The sequence below is a fragment of the Tamandua tetradactyla genome, chromosome 10 (genome assembly GCF_023851605.1).
Source record: "Tamandua tetradactyla isolate mTamTet1 chromosome 10, mTamTet1.pri, whole genome shotgun sequence".
NCBI lineage: Eukaryota > Metazoa > Chordata > Mammalia > Pilosa > Myrmecophagidae > Tamandua > Tamandua tetradactyla.
The window spans coordinates 627552-647522 of record NC_135336.1 but is presented as its reverse complement, the minus strand read 5'-3'; the positions used below and the strand labels follow the sequence as shown (position 1 = coordinate 647522).

The 19971-nt window shown below is 38.1% G+C and overlaps 1 protein-coding gene across 17 annotated transcripts in view; it reads right to left on the bottom strand.

The window, feature by feature from the left end:
• LOC143648125 (histone lysine demethylase PHF8-like) overlaps positions 1-19110 on the bottom strand; it is an 88136-nt gene extending 69026 nt beyond the window's left edge. For 15 of the 17 annotated variants that reach the window (XR_013158387.1, XR_013158388.1, XR_013158389.1 and 12 more), the window contains exons 1-2: positions 18995-19110; positions 17836-18025 (exon numbers count right to left, since the gene is read on the bottom strand). Coding sequence is in view for 14 of the 17 variants with exons in the window: in XM_077117703.1 (XP_076973818.1) it covers positions 17836-17933 (98 nt within the window). In the remaining 3 variants the exon portion in view is untranslated. Of the gene's footprint in view, positions 1-17835; positions 18026-18939 lie in introns of all 17 variants that reach the window. The other 2 variants (XM_077117694.1, XM_077117693.1) reach the window with 2 other exon arrangements.
• Between the last annotated feature and the right edge of the window lie 861 nt (positions 19111-19971).

Sequence of the window (19971 nt, the reverse complement as noted above, 5' to 3'; positions counted from 1 at the left end):
TTTTTTTTTTTAAAGGCAACTTACAAACAATAGGATCTCATGGCCCACTGGCTGGACACACCTCCGCTTGGTATGGAACAGCAAGTCCTGGTCCCAGTTCTTCTGAGGGAGCAAAGTAACTCTCGTGCACAAACTAAGGGCTTGTATATCTGTGCCAATCTATCTGGCGGCAGCCTGAGAGACTCAACCAGAACTTGCCCTGCACCAAGAGGCAGCTCTCAGAGCTCTCTAACAAAGTGCTATGTGAAAACAGTCAACTCAGACAAATGACAGCAGCCTGGGGCAGGAGACTGCTGGCAGTAGTCCACACAGTGTGGTGCCTTGGGCAATGAAGACACACAGTTTCCTGGAGAAAAGGGGACATGTGGATTCATGTAAACAGGAGAATTTCTAAGCCAGTGCACACATGCCCAGAACAAGATGTATGCAAAGAAAGACCAGGGAGAATTCTAACTTTTACCTCAGGCAAATTTACTGTATAGAGGGATAAACACAAGCCAATTTGCAAAGACTATGAAAGATGTTTTCCTTTCCTTTTGTTAGTGCCATGTATTAAAGGAAAGCTCTGTCATAATTGTAGCTGGATACAAGCTTAAGAAACAGACACCTCAGTGTCTAAATTCTAGAGACACATTTAAAATATCAAAATGTCCAGGTTATAGTAAAAGGTTAAAAAGCATTGAAAGAATGCCATCCTGACAAAAACAGAAAAAAAGAAGTGTAGAAATAAGGTGTCAGTGGCTAAGAGAATTCAAATAGAGTCAAGAAGGTACTCTGGAGGTTGCTCTTATGTAAATTTCAGTTAGACATTGCTACCTATCATAACTTGCACAACCCCAACCAAAACCATTCCAGCAAATCCTAAAGAACACTTAGAGCAAGATTCTACAAAAGTTCTATGCACTAGGGTAACTTCCAGTTAGGTCCCTGGATCAGATAATTCCTGAAACCTAGAACATCAGCTAGTTCTATCTTCTTACCTTTTATTATTGACAGACCCTTCCAATATGAAAAAGTTAGAATGGCCATAGCCCAAATACCCCTATAGAGTGGGAGAAAGATCAAAGATGATGGTGGAGTTATACAGAGAATGTAGGGTTTAACAAACAAGTATGATTGCTTAATCATTATATAGATATTTCTTTTAGTCTCCAGTATCTTAGAGCAGATAGATAAATTCTAAAATTATGCAATTGCAACCCATATCAAACTCAGCAATCTATTCTATAACTAATTGTTGTGCTGTGCTTTGAAATTTACTGCTTTGTTGTATATATATTAGTTTTCACAAAAAAAGTTGATTGTGATGATAAAAAAATATTTATTCCTTCTAGCTTCCAATGTTCTGGAGCAGCAAGAAGGAAAAATCTGAGGATGGTATGGTAGCACATGATGAACTCTGGGATCTATCCTGTAACTACTTGTTGAAGAGTGCTTTGAAAACTATTGCTTTTTTCTTTCTTTACTTTGTATACATGTTATATTATACAATTAAAAAAGTTTAAAAAAAAAAGAAAAAGCACTGAAAGAAATACAAAATGATGAACCTTGCAGAGGAACGTAAAGCCTTAGAAACAACCAACAAGAAATACCAGACCTGGGACAAATCAGACAAAGACTTTTTAAATGGTCCTAAAGATGTTCAAAGAGATAAAAGAAAACATAGAAAGTAAAGGAATTCAGGAAAAATGATAGATGAACACAAAGAGGATATCGATGAAGAGAGAGAAATCTTTAAAAGCTGAACACTACAGAAATAGAAACTAAATTTCCCTAGAGGTATTCAACAGCAGATTGGAGCTAGGAGAAGAAAAAAATCAGTGAACTCAATAAGAGTTAAGAAATAAGAAGATAAGAAATCATTCAGTCTGAAGAACAGAAAAAAAGCAGAATGATGACAAATTAACAGAGCCTGAGAGACCTGCGGGACACCATCAAGTACCAATATATGCATTGTGGGAGCCCCAGAAGGAGAAGAAACAGAGAAAGTAGCAGAGAGAATATTTAAAGCAATAATACTGAACACTTCCCAAATTTAAAGACATGAATATACATATTCAAGAAGCTCAATGAAATTCAAACAGTATAAACTAAAAGAGAGCCACACCCAGACACATGGATAATCAAATTCTAAAAGGAACAAAAGAAAAGGAACGAGTAACATACAAGGGACCCTCAATAAGATTTATAAGATTTAATTCTGATTTCTCATCAGAAGCCACAAAGGGAAGAAGACAGTGACATACTTTAAGTGCTAAGAGGAAAAAACTGCTCACCAAGAATTCTATATCCAGTAAAACTGCTTTTCAAAATTAAGGGAGACATACAGCAGCTGTTAAATACACTGAAAAAGTGATCAGACTTCAATTAAAGATATAAATGAAGCTGATGTGGGTAGGACTAAGGTATATCAGACTAAAGGGTAAAGGATGATAATGACTGTATATTAAAACTTCAACTTCTGTGTGAGACCAAAGGAAGAGATGTTTATTTGGTGCAAAATTTATATTTTCAGTAGCACAATATCTAATTTAACTTGTATGGTTAGCTTATTCAAACACAGTAATTAAATGGAACCTTGAATAGAAAGTGAGATCTCGTTGGTTAATACAGGTTAGTGTGATGCCCCGATATAGCCCAGAGTAATTTGGGTAGAAGATAAAGAAGTGTTTGTAAAGTCCCTTGAGGGACTGGAGGAAAAGGTGCAAACATTAAACTCCCCCACCTGGAGAAGATCTGATATTTTCACAAGCACTGGGGACTGCCAAGTTGATGGGCCAGGCCCTTGATTTTGGGGTTTGCCCTTATGAAACTGCAAAAGAAAAGCTAAGCCTACTTATGACTAAGCCTAAGAGTCACCCCCAGAGAACATCTTTTGTTACTGAGATGTGGCCTCTCTCTCTAAGCCAACTCAGCAGGTAAACTTACTGCTCCCCCCCCCCCACTATGTGGGACATGACTCCCAGGGTGTAAATCTCCTTGGCAACATGGGTCCTCACTCCCGGGGATGAGTCTGGCCCTGGCATCATGGGATTGAGAATGACTTCTTGATCAAAAGGGATAAGGGAAATGAAACAAAGTTTCAGTGGCTGAGACCTCAAATACAGCTGTGAGGTCATTCTGGAGGTTATTCTTATGCAGTGTATAGATATTCCTTCTCAGTTTTTGGTGTATTGAGGTAGCTAGAGGGAAATACCTGATACTGTTAATCTCTAATCCAATAACCTTGATTCTTGAAGATGACTGTATAACTATATAGCTCCCATGGTGTGACCATCTGAGTGTGAAAAACCTGTGAGTGATACTCCCTTTATCCAGTATATGGATAGTGGAATAAGAAAATAAAGACAAAAAATAAATGAAAATAACTGGGTAGACAGGGGCAATAGGATATTTTAGGTGTTCTTTTTTACTTTTATTTTTAAGTTTATTCTTATTTTTATTTTTTTGGAGCAATGAAAATATTCAAAAATCTACTGTGACTGGGTGCACAGGTGGTTCAGTGGTAGAATGCTTGCCTTTCATGCAGGAGACCTGGGCTCAATTCCCGGGCCATGCACCAAGAAAAAAAGAAAAATCTATTGTGATGATGAATGCGTGGCTATTTGATGAAACTGTAAACCACTGATTATACACTTTGGATGATTATATGGTATGTGAATATATAATATGTATAAATAAAATTGCATTAAAAGTACATAGGGGGTGCAAGGGTAGTTCAATGGTAGAATTCTTGCCTGCCATGCAGGAGACCCGAGTTCAATTCCCAGCCCATGCACTTCCCAAACAAACAAACAAACAAAAATGCATAAACAAAAATTCAGCAAATGATGTTGCAATATGGGGATATTCACATGGAAAAAGAATGATCCCCACCATACAGCATACAAAAAAATAATTTTTTTTTTTTAAATGAGAGAGACACTAAGGCATTCCCAGAAAAATAAAAACTGAGGGAATTCATCACTATACCAGCCCTATAAGAAATGCTAATGGGAGTTCTTCAGGTTGAAAGGAAAGGACACTAGATAATAGATCAAAGCCACATGAAGATATAAAGGTCTCCAGTAAAGTTAATGACATGCATAAATATAAATATAAGTGCTACTGTATTTTCTATTTGTAATTTCACTTCTTACTTCCTATAGGATCTGAAGTGCAAATGCATAAAAAGTAATTATAAATCAATGTTTTGGGAATCATAATATACGTTATTTGCAACAAGTTCTACATAGAGATGGGGGACAGAGGGACATAGGCACATAGTGTACATGTGGTTGGTAACGGATGGTGGTGAAGGTAGTGTAAAATTTTGAATGTGTTTAACCCCACTGAGTGTTATGCTTGGGAGTTGTTGAGATGGGGAAGTTTATGTTGTATATGTTTCCACAATTCAGAAGAAAAAAAAGAGCAACTAATGTGAATGAAAATTAAATGCAATCCATGATCCTTGACTAGAATTAATAATAGAGGGGTAAAAGTCAAAAGGATATTATTGGGACATATGAAAAAACTGGAATACAGACTGTAAAATTCATATCACTGTTAAACTGCTTGAACTGGATAACTGTACTTTGGGTGGTTGCATAAGTAGTATCTTTATTCTCAGGAACTGTACATGAAAGCATTAAGTATTCAAGGAGTATGATTTAATTCAACATATTTTCAAATGTTTAGAAAATAGGTAACATAGCCAGATATATGCATGATAGATAACAGATGGATGTATAAATAGAATGATACAGTAAATGTGGCAAAATATTAAAAATGCATGGATATGGGCAGCTGGGTAAGGGTGTGTGTTGGAGTTCTCTTTATGGGTTTTGTATTATTTTTTTGTAACTGCCCTGTAAGTTTGACATTACTTCAAAATAAATGTTAAAACAAAAGGAAAATAACAAGTATTGGCAAAGATGTGGAGAAATTGGAACTCTTGTGCATTGTTGATAGAATTGTAAAATGGTACAGCCACTGTGGAAAACAGTTTGATGGTTCCTCAAAAAGTTAAGCACAGACTTATCATTTGACCCCACAATTCCATGTATGTACAATTCCACTATGGGTACATACCCTAAAGAATTGAAAACAGGTATTCAAACAAATACTTGTATATGATTGTTCATAACAGCATTACTCACAATACCCAAAAGGTAAAAGCAACCCACAACAGATGTATGGATAAACAAATTGTGGCCTGTCCATACAATAGAATACTATTTGGCCATAAAAAAAGAAACAAAGTTCTGATATAGTCGCCAAACATAGATGAACCTTGAAAACATTATGCTAAGTTAAATAAGCCAGATACAGGACAATTACATGATTCCACTTATATAAAATATGTAGAATAAGCAAATATATAGAGACAGAAAGTAGATTAGAGGTTACCAGGGGCTGGGAGGAAGGGGAATTACTCATTAATTGCTTAATTAATTATAAATTATAAACTGCATGGTTTGAATGGTGAAAAAGTTTTAGAAATGGAAGGTGGTGATGGTAGCACATTATAAAGGTAATTAATGCAACTGAATTGAACAGATAAAAATGGTTAAAATGGAAAAAATTATGCTATATATGTTATCACAATTAAAAACATCTGTAAGTCTATAAAAAAGCTAGTTGACTCTTTCTGGTCTCTGAGCTTCAACATACATGGCTTCCTCTGCCTGGAATATTCCTGCCTTTCTTTTCCCTGCTGCCGTGGTATCCTACACACGGTCCCCATTTTAGCACTCAGCACAATGACTTATAACTGCTCATTTACTTCCTGTCTGTCCCCACTACATTTGGCAAACGGCATTTATCTTGCTCACCTAAAGTCTTCACGTTATCCATCTCCCGGTCTTGCATTATTTATTATTCAACCCAATTCAAAAAACATTCATTGGGCTAGATAACTCTTCAGATCAGGGAGGGAGGCAGATGAAAATCAGGCTTCTGGCTGCACTGTCTCAATAATTATTCCATGGACCAAGATTAGTAAGTGCTGTTTTCCTCTGTGTGGCTTCCTTGGTGAAGAGGACAAATACAACAGCATCCAGTCTCAAGACTAAGATAAACTATCCCCAACACTTACTGCAGAGCCTTGCACATGGCAGGCAGTCAATAATTATTTGGTGAGTAAATGAGTACTTTAATTCAACAAATGTTAATTGAGCACAGACACTGCTCTCATAAAGTAGACCTTCTACAGGAGACCTCAGACAGGTGGTGCCAAAATAGTTGCACATAGTGGTAAGTGCTATAAGGAAAATAAAGCAGGGAAGGGAATTGTAAATGAATGAGTGAGTAAGAAGCTGCATGAAGGGAAATGAGAAAATTGAGTGATGAACTTTATAGATGGCATTTAATTTCCACAACAAAGCAGGGCATCTTGTACAGTACTCAAAGGGAAGTGTTGCACAATGGTTAAAAGTATAATCTGGGTTAAAAGTACAGACCTGGGTTTGAGTCTCACCTCTGTCACTTACTAGCTTTGTGAATTTAAGCAACTCACTCTACCTCTCTGTGTTTCACTTTCTGCATGTGTAAAATGGGAGTATTAATAGTATCTATTTTATAGGGCTGTTATGAAGATTAAATGAACTAAAATAGGTAAAGTATTTAGAAGAGTACCTAGCACCTGATAAGTGTTAGCTATTATCATCATCTTTATTATTTTAATTTAACAGATGAGAAATCTGAGTTTCAAAGAGGTTAAGTAACTTGTTGGAGATTGTGAAACTAATAAGTAGCAGAGCAGGATAAAAATCCCGGTCATGTGACTCTATTATACCCTACAATATATAACTACAATACAATGTGAGTTGTTTGTAAAGGTAACACCCAGTGTAATGTGAGCACTTACTTCTTCCAGGGATGCAGAACTAAGCGGGGACTGAGAGGGAAGCTTGAGAGGTGACAAGATTGCCCAGGATTCTGTCTGGTTTCTTGTCTGTTCAACCTCTGCTCTCTGAGGGTGCACAAAGAACCAGGTCCTATTACCACTGTGCCCTGGAAAGACAGTATCTTCATTCATAAACAAAGAGGAAGAAAAGTACATTTCACCTTCCTTCTGATATCTAAAAAATATCAGAAAAATCCAAGTCAATCTCTGGTTTCCTGCAACCAGCTTGACCAGGCAGAACATAATCTATAAAAGCAGGGATAGATCATCCCTAGAAACGGAGGCATCCACCACTCCAGCCAGTGGCACACAGGAATTGGAGGAATGCAAAGCATATTCAGTGCACCTGGGAAGCTTTTCCCTCATCTACCCAGGCCCTGGCACGTGGTCTGCCATATAACAGGCTTCAGTAAATTTTGGATAAACCAACACAGTAACTTCACATTCATTGACATGCACACAAACAGGCTATAATCTCAGTCTTTGAATACAATCAACTTTCTTGTGATCCCTTCAGTTACAGCCCCACTACACTCTTCTTTATACAAAACTCCTCAAAATAGAGTCATCCTTGACTTCTTTCACAACCCCAATCCAATCAATCAGCAAGCCCTAAATCAACATATTTTCAGAATCCAACCACTTCTCATCACCACTATGTTGTCCAAGGTACCACTGCCTAACTAGAGCAGTGTTTCTCAAATTTTAGGAAGCCTCTGGAGGCCCTGTTAAAACACAGATTCCCACCTAGGCATTAGAGCTAAGACTATAAAACTTTTAGAAAAAAATGTAAGGAAATATAAAACTTGACATAGGCAGTAGTTTCCTAGATCTTACAACCAAAGCATGAACATTTAAGAAAGAAATAGATAAATGGTAACTTCTCAAAATTAAACACTTTTTCAAAGAACTTTGCCAAGAAAGTAAAAAGGCAGCCTATGCAATGAAAGACAATATTTGGAAACCACATATCAGATAAGGGTTTAATATCCAGAATATATGAAGAGATTTTTCAATCTGACACCCAAAGACAAAAATCCAATTAAAAAATGGGCAAAGGACATGAACAGACACTTCTCAGAAGAGGAAATGCAAATGGCTAAAAGGCACATGAAAAGATACTCAACTTCCCTGGCTATCAGGGAAATGCAAATCATAGCCACAATGTGGTATCATCTCATACCCACTAGAATGGCCAGTATCAAAAAAACAGAAAATTATAAGTCCTGGAGAGGATGTGGAGAAAGACGCACATTTATCCACTGTTGGTGGGACTGTCAAATGGTACAACTGCTCTGGAAAGCAGTTTGGACATTCCTTAGGAAGCAAAGTATAGAACTACCATATGATCCAGCAATCCCATTGCTAGGTATATATTCAGAGGACATGAGGGCAAAAACACAAACAGACATTTGTACACCTATGTTTACAGCAGCATTATTTAAAATTCCCATACGACAGAAACAGACCAAATGTCCATCAACAGAATCAGTGGCTAAACAAGCTGTGGTTAATACATACGATGGACTATTACACAGCTGTTAGATAAAGCCATGAAGCATGTAACAACATGGATGGATCTTGAAGACATTATGCTGAATGAAATTAGCCAGAAACAAAAGGACAAATACTGTATGGTCTGACTAAAAATTCAGAAATGGATAGCACAATACTACCTGATTGTAGCACAATAATGTAAGTACACTGAATGAAGCTGAATATGAGAATGATAGAGTGAAAAGGGCTAGGGGCACGTATAAAACCAGAAGGAGAGATAGACAATAAAGACTGAGATGGTATAATTTAGGAATGCCTAGAGTGTACAATGCTAGTGACTAAATGCACAAATTAAAAACTGTTTTTTTCATAAGGAAGAACAAAGGAATGTCAGTATGGCAGGGTGTTGAAAATAGATAGCTAATCATATTTTAAAACTTCAACTTCTGTGTGAAACTAAAGGGAGAAATGTTTATTTGGTGCAAATTTATATTTTGACTAGTACATTTCCTAATTTAACTTGTACTGTCAGTTTAATTGAACACCATAAGTACATGGAACCTTGAAAAGGGCATGAGATTTTGTTGGTTTGTCCAGGTTAGTGTGATGCCCCAATAAATCCCAGAGTGATTTGAACAGTGAATAAAGAAATATTTTCAAAGTCCCCTTGGGGGAATGGGGAGAAATGGGGAAAAATTCTACTTTCCCATTTGGATAATTACTGATATTCTTGCAAGCAGTGGGGACAACCAAATCAACAGGCTGATCTTGGGGTTTGCCCCTATGAAACTTATCCCTGTAAAGGACAGGCTAAACCTACTTAAAATTCTGCCTAAGAGTCACCCCCAGAGAACCTCTGTTTTTGTTCAGATGTGGCTTCTCTCTCTTTAAGCCGACATGGCAAGTGAACTCACTGCCCTCCCACCTCTACATGGGACATGACTCCCAGGGGAGTAAACATTCCTGGCAACGTGGGACAGAAATCCTGGGATGAGCTGGGACTCAACATCAAGGGATTGAGAAAAACCTATTGACCAAAAGGGGGAAGAGAAATGAGACAAAATAAAGTCAGTGGCTGAGAGATTTCAGAGTCGAGAGGTTATCCTGGAGGTTATGTTATTCTTACACATTATATAGATTTCCCCCCTTTTTAGCTTATGGTGCATTAGAGTGGCTAGAGGGAAGTACCTGAAACTGTTCAGCTGTGTTCCAGTAGTCATGTTTCTTGAAGATGATTATATAATGATACAGCTTTTACAATGTGACTGTGTGATTGTGAAAACCTTGTATCTGATGCTCCTTTTATCTATGGTATGGATAGATCAGTAAAAAAAATGGATAAAAAATAAACAAATGGGGAAACAAAGGTTAAAATAAATTGAGTAGATGGAAATACTAGTGGTCAATGAGAGGGAGGGGTAAGGGGTATGGCATGTATGAGTTTTTTCTTTTTTTTTCTTTATTTCTTTTGCCAGAGAGATGCAAATGTTAAAAATGATCACGGTGATGAATATGCAACTATGTGATGATATTATGAGCCACTGATTGTACACACTATATAGAATGTTTGTATGTTTGTTTGTTTTTTACAATAAAACTGTTTTTTTAAAAAAAAAAAACAGATTCCTGGACCCCACTGTGCAGAGATCTGATTCTGTCAAATAAATAAATTTGCATTCCTAACAAGCTTCTAGGTGATGCTGATACTACTGTTCCAGGCACCACACTTCAAAGAATCTTCCACTCTTGCTCCCCAACTTGAGTCTGTTCTCACAACAGCCAAAACCTAAATCAGATCAAAACTCTCCTTTGCTCAAAATCTTGCCTCGACTCCCATCCCATCTGGAAAAAAAAGAATCGATAGTAGGCCCTATAGCTGTGTTTCTCAAACATTAGCATGCATCAGAATCACCTAGAGAGCTTGTTAAAGCCTACTTTTCTGGGTCCCTCTCCTAAAGTTTCTGATTCAGTAAGTCTGGAATGGGATATGACAATGTGCCTAACCAGTTACCCATATGATGCTGAACCTCCAGGTCTAAGCACCACCCTATGAGAATCACTGCTCTACATGATTTGCTTCCAAATACACCAATAATTGCATTAAATGTAAGTGATCTAACTATTCCAGTTAAAATACGGACGCTGGCAGACTTTATAAAAATCATGACCCAACTATATGCTGCATATAAGAAATTCACTTTGAATATAAACGATACAAGTAGGTTGAAAGTAAAAGGATGGAAAATGATATACCATACAAACATTAATAAAACAGGAATATGGGTAAGGAAGACATTGCCTTATTTTAGAACTACACCTATTCTATGGGACAAAGGAAGAAAGGTTTATTTTGTCCAGAATCTAAATTTTCAGTAGCACATAATCTAACTCAACCTGTCTGGATAGATCATTTAAACAATCCAAACACAGGGAGCCCAGAATAAGAATGAGAGTCTTTAATCCTGTATAGCTTAATGTACCTGGGTACACCCCAGAGTATATTAAGCAGATAATAAAAAAATATTGGCAAAGTCCCTTGCAGGATTGGAGAAACAATATGGAACTATTAAACTTCACCACCGGGGAAACCCTAGATACTGTGTTGAACATTAGGTTCACCCTAATCCAGAGGACAAGCCCTTGATCTTGAGGCTTGCTCTTGTGAAGCTTATGTATGTAGCAGAGAAGCTTAGTCTACCTATAGGTATGCCTAAGAGTTCCTCTGGAGGACCTCTTTTGTGCTCAGATGTGGCCTCTCTCTCAACGCCCAATTCTGCAAGTGAAACCATTGCCCCCTCCTCTACATGGGACATGATATCCAGGTATGACAGTCTCCCTGGTGGCATGGGAGATGACCCTCAGAAATGAGTCTGACCCTGGCACCATGGAATAAATAATGCCATCTTGACCAAAATGGGGAAAAGCAAAGTGTGACAAATAAGGTATCAGTGGCTGAGAGAGTTCAAATAGAGTCGAGAAACTACTCTAGAGGTCACTCTTATGCAAGTGTCAATTAGACATTGCTACTATCATAACTTGCCAAACCTGAACAAAAACCATTCTTGCCAATCCTAAAGAACACCTAGGGCATTATATAAGATTCTACAAAGGTTCCATGCATTAGGGTAACTTTCCAGAAATCTACAATCTCCAGATAGGTCCCTGGACCAGACAAGACCTGAAATGCAGAGGGGCCCACCTTTCTAGAACGTCAACTAGTTCCATCCCCCAATCCCATATTATCGACAGCCCCTTCCAACATGAAAATGTTAGAATGGCCTTAGCCTAAATACCCATAAAGAGTGAGAGAAAGATTAAAGTTGATGGTGGAGCTATACAGGGAAGGTCGGGTTTAACAAATCAGTATGCATACTGAATCAGTATATTGATATTTCTTTTAGTGTCCAGTACCTTAGAGCAGCTAGAAATAAAAACCTAAAGTTGTGGAATTATAACCCATACCAAACTTTGAAATTGGTTCTACAACTCATTGTTGCAATGTACTTTGAAATTTATTGCTTTTTTGTATATTTGTCATTTTTCACAATAAAAAAACGTTTAAGAAAGAAAGCGGAGTAGCTATATCACCAGATAAAGTAGACATCTGAGCAAAGAAAATCACTAGAGACAGAGAAGAATATTACCTAATGGTAAAAGGTTTAATTCACCAAGACAATGTAGCATTCCTTAATGTGTATCACTAACAACAGAGCCACAAAATATGTAATGCAAAAACTCATAGAATGGAAAAGAGAACCAGAAAAATCCATAATTATTGTCATAAATTTCAACAGTTTCCTCTCAACAATGAATCAAACAAGCTAGACAGAAAACCAGCAAGAAGAAGAGAAGAATTCAACATCCCCATCAACCAAGAGAAGTTAAATGACATTTATGAACACCCCACCTAAAAACAGCAGAATATACATTCTTTTCAAGTGACCATGAAACATTTAGCAAGATAGACCATATCCTGAACCATAAAACAAACTTCAACAAATTTAAAAGAAATGAAATCATACAGAGTATATTCTCTGATCACTATAGAATCAGACTAAAAATCAGTAATAGAAAGATAACAGGAAAAATTTATTACAGTGGAAAATAAAACATTTCTTTTATAATCCATGGGTCAAAGAAATCTAAAAGGAAATTTTAAAGTACACTGAACTACATAAAAATTTAAATACAATATATCAAAATTTGTGAGACACGGGTAAATCAGTACTGAAAGGGAAATTTATAGCACTAAATGCTTACATTAGGAAAAGAGAAAAGTCTCAAATCAATAATCTAAGCTCCCACCTCAAGAAAACAGAAAGTGAGGAGCAAAATAAACCCAAAGCAAGCAGAAGAAAGGAAATTATAAAACAGTGCAGAAATCAATGAAAGCGAAAACAGAAAAGACAATGGAGACAGTCAATAAAATAAAAATCTGGTTCTTTGAAAAGATTAGTCAAATTGACACACCATTAACAAGACTGACAAAGAAAAAAAAGAGAAAAGATGTAAATTATCAGTATCAGGAATGAAACAGGATATCACTACAGATCCTGCAGATGCCAAAAGGATAAGCAAGGCCAGCACGATGGTGGCTCAGCAGCAGAGTTTTTGCCTGCCATGCCAGAGACCTGGGTTTGATTACTGGTGCCCACCCAAGGGAACCAAAAAAAAAAAAAAAAGTAGATAAGGGAATAGTGTGAACAACCCAACAAACATAAAGTTAACAACTTAGATAAATGAACCAATTTCTTGGAAAGCACAAATTACTACAAGACACCCAATATAAAATAGATAACTTGAATAGTCCTGCAACTATTAAATAAATTGAATTCATAATTTAAAAACTCCCAAGTTCATCAAATAGTTTGGGAAAGCAATTGGCCTAGTGTCTGGCACATTAAAATAGGCACATCCTATTTTATTTAAATCCTCAATCACTCTCAAGGAATTTGAGGCTTCTCAGAGAAATCCTTTGCTAACAACAATTAGAATTTGAATTCAGATCTTCTGGCTCTGAAATCAGTGTCATTTCCTCTACAGTTTACAGTTCAAGCTACAGCTACCCACTTGGAGATGTGCCAATCAATAGGTTTTATAGACATAAAAACTGTAAGTGGGTGACGCTTTTGCCAAAACCCCAGATATCAATAAATGCTTGCCAATTAGCTTTCTCCACCAGTGTACAGCAATGATCTGCCAACTTTAAGGAGCACTGAATCACATGTTTGTGAAAGTATGAACTGCTGGCTCCCAGATCCAGCCCGAGAATTTGCATTTTTAACATGTTCCCCAGTTGATGAACCACACTTTGAGAATGACTGGTGTACAATAACGACACTTTAGCCCACCCATCCCTCAATAATATCAGAAGCTATCATACTCCACAGAAGGGGAAGGAATTGAGATAGAATAATGTTCTAAATCAGTTGTTTTTGAGGGTATCCTCTAGTCATCTACAGGATCAGAAATCTGGAGGTTGGCATTTTTTTTTTTTATTAACGGAAAGAAAAAAAAAAGAAATTAACACAACATTTAGAAATCATACCGTTCTACATATGCACTCAGTAATTCTTAACATCATCACATAGATGCATGATCATCATTTCTTAGTACATTTGCATCGGTTTAGAGGAACTAGCAACACAACAGAAAAAGATATAAAATGTTAATATAGAGAAAAGAAATAAAAGTAGTAATAATAGTAAAAAAACAAACAAAAAAAAACCCTATAGCTCAGATGCAGCTTCATTCAGTGTTTTAACATGATTACTTTACAATTAAGGACTTAAGGGCAAAGACACAAACGGACATTTGCACACCAATGTTTATAGCAGCGTTATTTACAATTGCAAAGAGATGGAAGCAGCCAAAATGTCCATCAACAGAAGAATGGCTAAACAAACTGTGGTATATACATACGATGGAATATTATGCAGCTTTAAGACAAGATAAACTTATGAAGCATGTAATAACATGGATGGACCTAGAGAACATTATGCTGAGTGAGTCCAGCCAAAAACTAAAGGACAAATACTGTATGGTCCCACTGATGTGAACGGACATTCGAGAATAAACTTGAAATATGTCAATGGTAACAGAGTCCAGCAGGAGTTAGAAACAGGGTAAGATAATGGGTAATTGGAACGGAAGGGATACAGACTGTGCAACAGGACTAGATACAAAAACTCAAAAATGGACAGCACAATAATACCTAATTGGAGGTTGGCATTTTTGTACGTTAACAGGTCTTCCAAGTGATTTTGATGCCAAAGTTTGAGAACCACTGCTCTAAAAATCAAAAGGGTTTTTGTAAAACCCAGGTATTTACAGTAGGAAGTATAGAACTATACCCTATTTTTTCCACTTCTAAGAACCTGGGCTCTGGAGTCAACAATCGTAAATTCAAGTACAGACTTAGAAATCACTTAATTTCCTTGAGTTCCATATTCTTATCAGCAAAATAAAATTGTCACCTCCATTTCTATAACTTTTCCAAGAAGTAACTTGACATTTTATATGACAATCCTTAACTAGACTTCAAGAAATCTATCCTATGGAAGTCATCACAGATATGAACAGATTTATATCACCACCAGGCACTTGTGGATTTAAAATCTGAGGCTTAACTATAGTGAAAAACTATTAAAAGCCCATAATATTTAGCAATTTTTAATTGTGCTAAAAGTATGCAAACTTAAATGGAGCACTGTGAACTTGGGGTGTATATGTGTGAAGAGGGGGAAGCAATGCACTAAGTAAGTAAGACTGGCCACTTGCCAAGGAACTAATTCTTAGCTGGCTTCCGTGTTCTCAGACAGCCTATAATGAAAAGCATAAGAAGCAATAAAAACTTGAGATTTTTTTCACAGGAAAAAATTAAGACAGTTAACTTGTATCTGGGTGTGCACAATAACACAGGACTCACCAAAGAAACATGATTAAAGAGGGGTCTGGTTCATGTACCCATTTCCATATTTATAAATTAGGAATTCTTAAAATCCTCAGTGGTGTTCCTTGTAAATGTCAGGTGTCTACTGTACACAGACGTTCACAACAATCATTTTTTTCATTTTTGTTTTAAGCAGTACTCATATCAAGATACAACATATTTCCAGAACCCCCCAAATTTCCCTCACATCACAATACTATTTATAATATAAGAAAGTACCAATAACCTAATTGTCCAGCCACAGAGGAAATGACCAAGTAACTGATGACACATACATATGGCAGAGCAACAGAAATCATGTTTATGATAAATATTTAATGACCTGGTAAAACACATTATAACGTTAAGTGGGAAAAAAAGATACAAAATGCTATTCAGGACAAAATCCTATTTTGTAAAAACGTGTTTATATTCAAAGTCAAAAGACAGGAGTTAATACAACAAAATATTTAACAGTGGGTTATGCTGTATGGTAAATTCATAGGTGATTTTAATTTTCTTCTTTATTCATCTTCTGTATGTTCTACAATAAGTATGTCTCAGCTACATAATCAGAAAAAAAATTAGAACTTATTCAAAAGAATAACCTCTAACTTTCAGGCTAGGGTGTGGATTAAATAATTTATACAAAGACTCTGTGATGGGGTCTGGCACAGAGTAAGTGCTCAGGAAGCATTTTTTTCTGCTCCCTGGTTCCTAAATTGTGGGGTCTGAATTTATACACTTTCCAGGTCTGAACGTACACACTTTGCAAACAATCCAAAGCAAAGGTCAAAAGCAATAACTTTTTTCATGAAGACTCAATTCATTCACTCAAAAATGTACTTAGCATTTTTTATATTTGGCATTGAAATAGGTTCAGGAGATATCAAAAACAAAAAGAAGATAACTCTACCTTCAGGAAGGTCTGTCTAATGACTGATGCAGAAATATTTATAACTATTATGTGAAATAATTACTTTAATAAGGCTGCATACAAAGTACAATAGGATCCCAGAAGAAGGTCTTTTACAGAGATGGTATTCTGTGAGCTGTAAAAGGGAGGACATTAGTGGGAATAGTACTTTCAGACACAGAGGCATGAAGGAGTATAAAATTTTCCTAGAACTATAAATAGTTCAGCCTTGCTGGTACATTAAAAACAAGGGAGGGGGCGGGCCACGGTGCCTTGGCAGGCAAGAATGCTTGCCTGCCATGCCAGAGGACCCAGGTTCGATTCCCGGTGCCTGCCCATGTAAAAAAAAAAACAAGGGAGGAAGAGTAGAGGGAAGTGAGACTCAACAAGGAGATCACAAAAGGTCTTGTCTGTCACACAAAGGAGATGGGATTTTATCCTGTAGTGAAAGCACTGAAAGAAGAATTTTAAGCACTCTGCTTGATCAATACTAGCAAAGATACCAGGTAGCCTAAAAGACATCTTAATCGCCACTTATTTGCAAGGGAAAGAAAATGCCCGACACTTAGGTCTATCCTCTCTTAAATGAAATGACATGAAGCAGTAAATATGACTGCACACCTATTACACAGTAAATGCTCAATAAAGATCAGTTAAATGTGAATTTTTCTTGTAGATGCACTGCATAGGGTAGTCAGTTCCTGTTGAAAACAGAATTTTAGTAGCACCAGTACGTTCAGCTTGGTTTTGAGCAATGATAACAGGAATGGCTCCTTTGACAATAGAAAATTCTAGAATCTAACATGCAACAGGAGGAGGACACCACATAATATTTTGTTTTTCTGCACTATACAAATTCTCTCATGGATGTCTTTCCATAGCTGATATGTAAGTCCCAATAATGAGATAATATTACTGTTTTATTCCATGCACTAGCTTCTCTGGAATCCTGAGTGACAGGTGCTTATGTGCACACATGGTTAACTGGAGGGAATTCATTAGTGGTTTTACTCCCACTGTTTTACCCATACCTCTTCTGTTTAATTCAATTTAGTTGGATGGCTCTGCAGACAAATACTGTAGAAATCAAGTACCATTGCTTTCCTGCCTCCATTTAAATGCAAGCAAAATGTTCTACATAATCAACACAAATTTGATATATTTTATAGATGAAGACAATGAGGCACAAAGAAGCAAAGCAACTTCCTCAAGATTACAATGATAGTAACTTGCAAAGCCTCGACTCAAATCTACGTGTGCTAGACACAAATATCTCAAAAATGCAGTACTGACTCCCCCAAACCCAGTGTCTGAGGTAAAACAAAACTGTCTGAACACAAAAACTGATACTTTCTTTCTGGTGTAAAAATGGAGTTTCATAAATCTAAAAAAAATACATTAAAAAGAAGGGTAAAAAGAAGAAATACACAAGGGAGAAAGAGAAAAATAAGCCAGAGACAAATTTCAGCTAGTACGCTGGATTTAATCCTCGGTGAGAGAGGAAAAAAGTTTCTGAACAGGAACTTAAAAGAGAGAGAAGAAAAGGAGAGAGCAAAGTGAGCACCTGGCCACTGCACCACGTCCAGCCTGGCCTATCCTCCTCACCTGCCATGAAACCAGTCCTGGCACATGTCACGTTCGATCATGAAGTGGGTCACATCATAAGGCAGCTGGCATAGGCAATACACTGGCACCGAGGCCATCTTCACCCGGAATTGGAGCGTTCGGCGATGGGCCAGGTTCGTGCTGTCAAGAGGTGCAGGAGGCAGCGGCACACGTCCTTTCCGGACGACGGCTGGACACAAATAACACTTTTTACAGAGTGAATCAGGTCCCCTGGGTTACCAAGTCTCTTAGTTCACAAATGGGGAGTTACTGCTGCCGGGATGCAACACAGCTGATGAGGCTGTAGGGGGTAACAGGAGAAAGTCCACCTGGCCTTCAGAATTTCTTTAACAAGTAAAGAACATCACTCAGCCATTGAGGCTTTTTTCCCCCTAACCTTCTTAGGTCTCCACAGTCAGGGAATTACCTGCCGCCTTTTCAGGAAGGTTCTTTAATCCCTCACTGAACCCTCTCCTTGCTTGCTCCCTTGCTTCCAGGGCTCCCTTACATAGCCTGAAGAATGAGGCTGAGGGTTCCTAAGCAAAAGACACTTCTATCACCCCCAAAATAGGGGCGACTAGAGACAGAGGAGGGATCCTTGAAAATCTGCTCAGATCACTTGAAAATTATCTCAATTCTTCAGGAACAAGCCATACAAAACTAGGTGCCCAACTCAAATCCCAGTTCTGGGGTTGTGTTCTGAGAGTTTAAATGATCTTTTGTCATCCTCAAAAATCACTCTTTCCCCAAACAGTCATCAGTCTCGCCACCCCCAAAACCTAAATAAATCTCTATTCCAAAACCAATCAGATCGTCCTCTCCTTCAAAGATGTCAGGGCTCTCGTCGCACCGCTGAAACTAAAAGGGATCTTTTCAAAACCCCTGAAACTGACTAGAATTTCCTCACACTCCTTAAACTAAACGAGACTTTTATTCACCCCTCAGAAACTGGCAGGCATTTCCTCACGGTCCCCCCAAACTGACAGGAACCTACTGTCCCTCGAAACTGACAAGGATCTCACCATAGACCCTGAAACTGACAGGGACCTACTTAACCTTAGGAGACTCTCTTCAAGTCTCCCAAACTGACAGGAACCTACTCACACCACAAACCTCACAGGAATGTCTTCGGTTCCGAACCCTACCCGGACCTCCTCACCCCCAAAGACGCAAGGACTCCTCACGCCGGCAGGGCTCAGTCCCACCAGCAGGCCGGCGACCGCGTTCGCCGCTCGGCGCCTCGCTCAGCGGAGGCTCTGCCGGCAGCTCCGGCCCGACCCCGGCGGCGCGCGCCGAATTCTGGGAGCGTCACGGTAACCATGGGAACCTCAACCCACCCGCTGGGTCGCGCGGCCCCGGCCGCTCGGTGGTGCGTTCGGCCAGCCTCTCCACAGCACTGCCCCGCCCCCACCCCGTCCCCAGCCCGCCGCTAAGGCCCACTGGAGACCGCGGCTCAGGCAAATCCACGGGGGATACATGGGAGAACATTTGCCAAGAGAAGTTCAATATTATTGGAATAAAAAGTAAGGCAAAAAAAGATTGGTAGGAGGTCAAACAGGCAGGGATCGGTCATGAAAGGTTACAGAAATGCAGATAGGGGTAGGGTAGGTTTTATCCTGTAAGCAATAAGAAGTCACTGAAGGTTTTTGAGCAGGAATAACTGAGTCACATTTGTGTCTTACCCAGAGGAACATTCAGGTTTAGTGGAACCTGAAGCTTATACAATTTGAGGGGGGTGCATCTTTAAGAAGAAGATAGGCATACAAATACAAAATTAGGGTCAAAGGTTGACAAAAAGAGTATTTCTAGAAGCCATTCCTACACCTGGGTTAACAATTATACATAAAAGCAATAAAAAAAACCAAAACAGGTAAATGTCTCACTAAACCGAAATGAAATGTATCTCTAATCTTACCCTTAGCTGGATCTCAAAAAAAGTCTGAGGCATCTCCATCACTACCTAATATAAGGGCAAGTGTGACCAGGGAGTTGCTCAGTGGAAAAGGACAGCAATTTTAAACAATAGTGGTTTAAATATATTTTGCAGACATTACAAAATATAACACCATTTGTCCATATGGGAGGTGACAGCTCCTGAAAGCTTAAGCTTCCTTAGCTTCACAAAGAAGCTGGAGG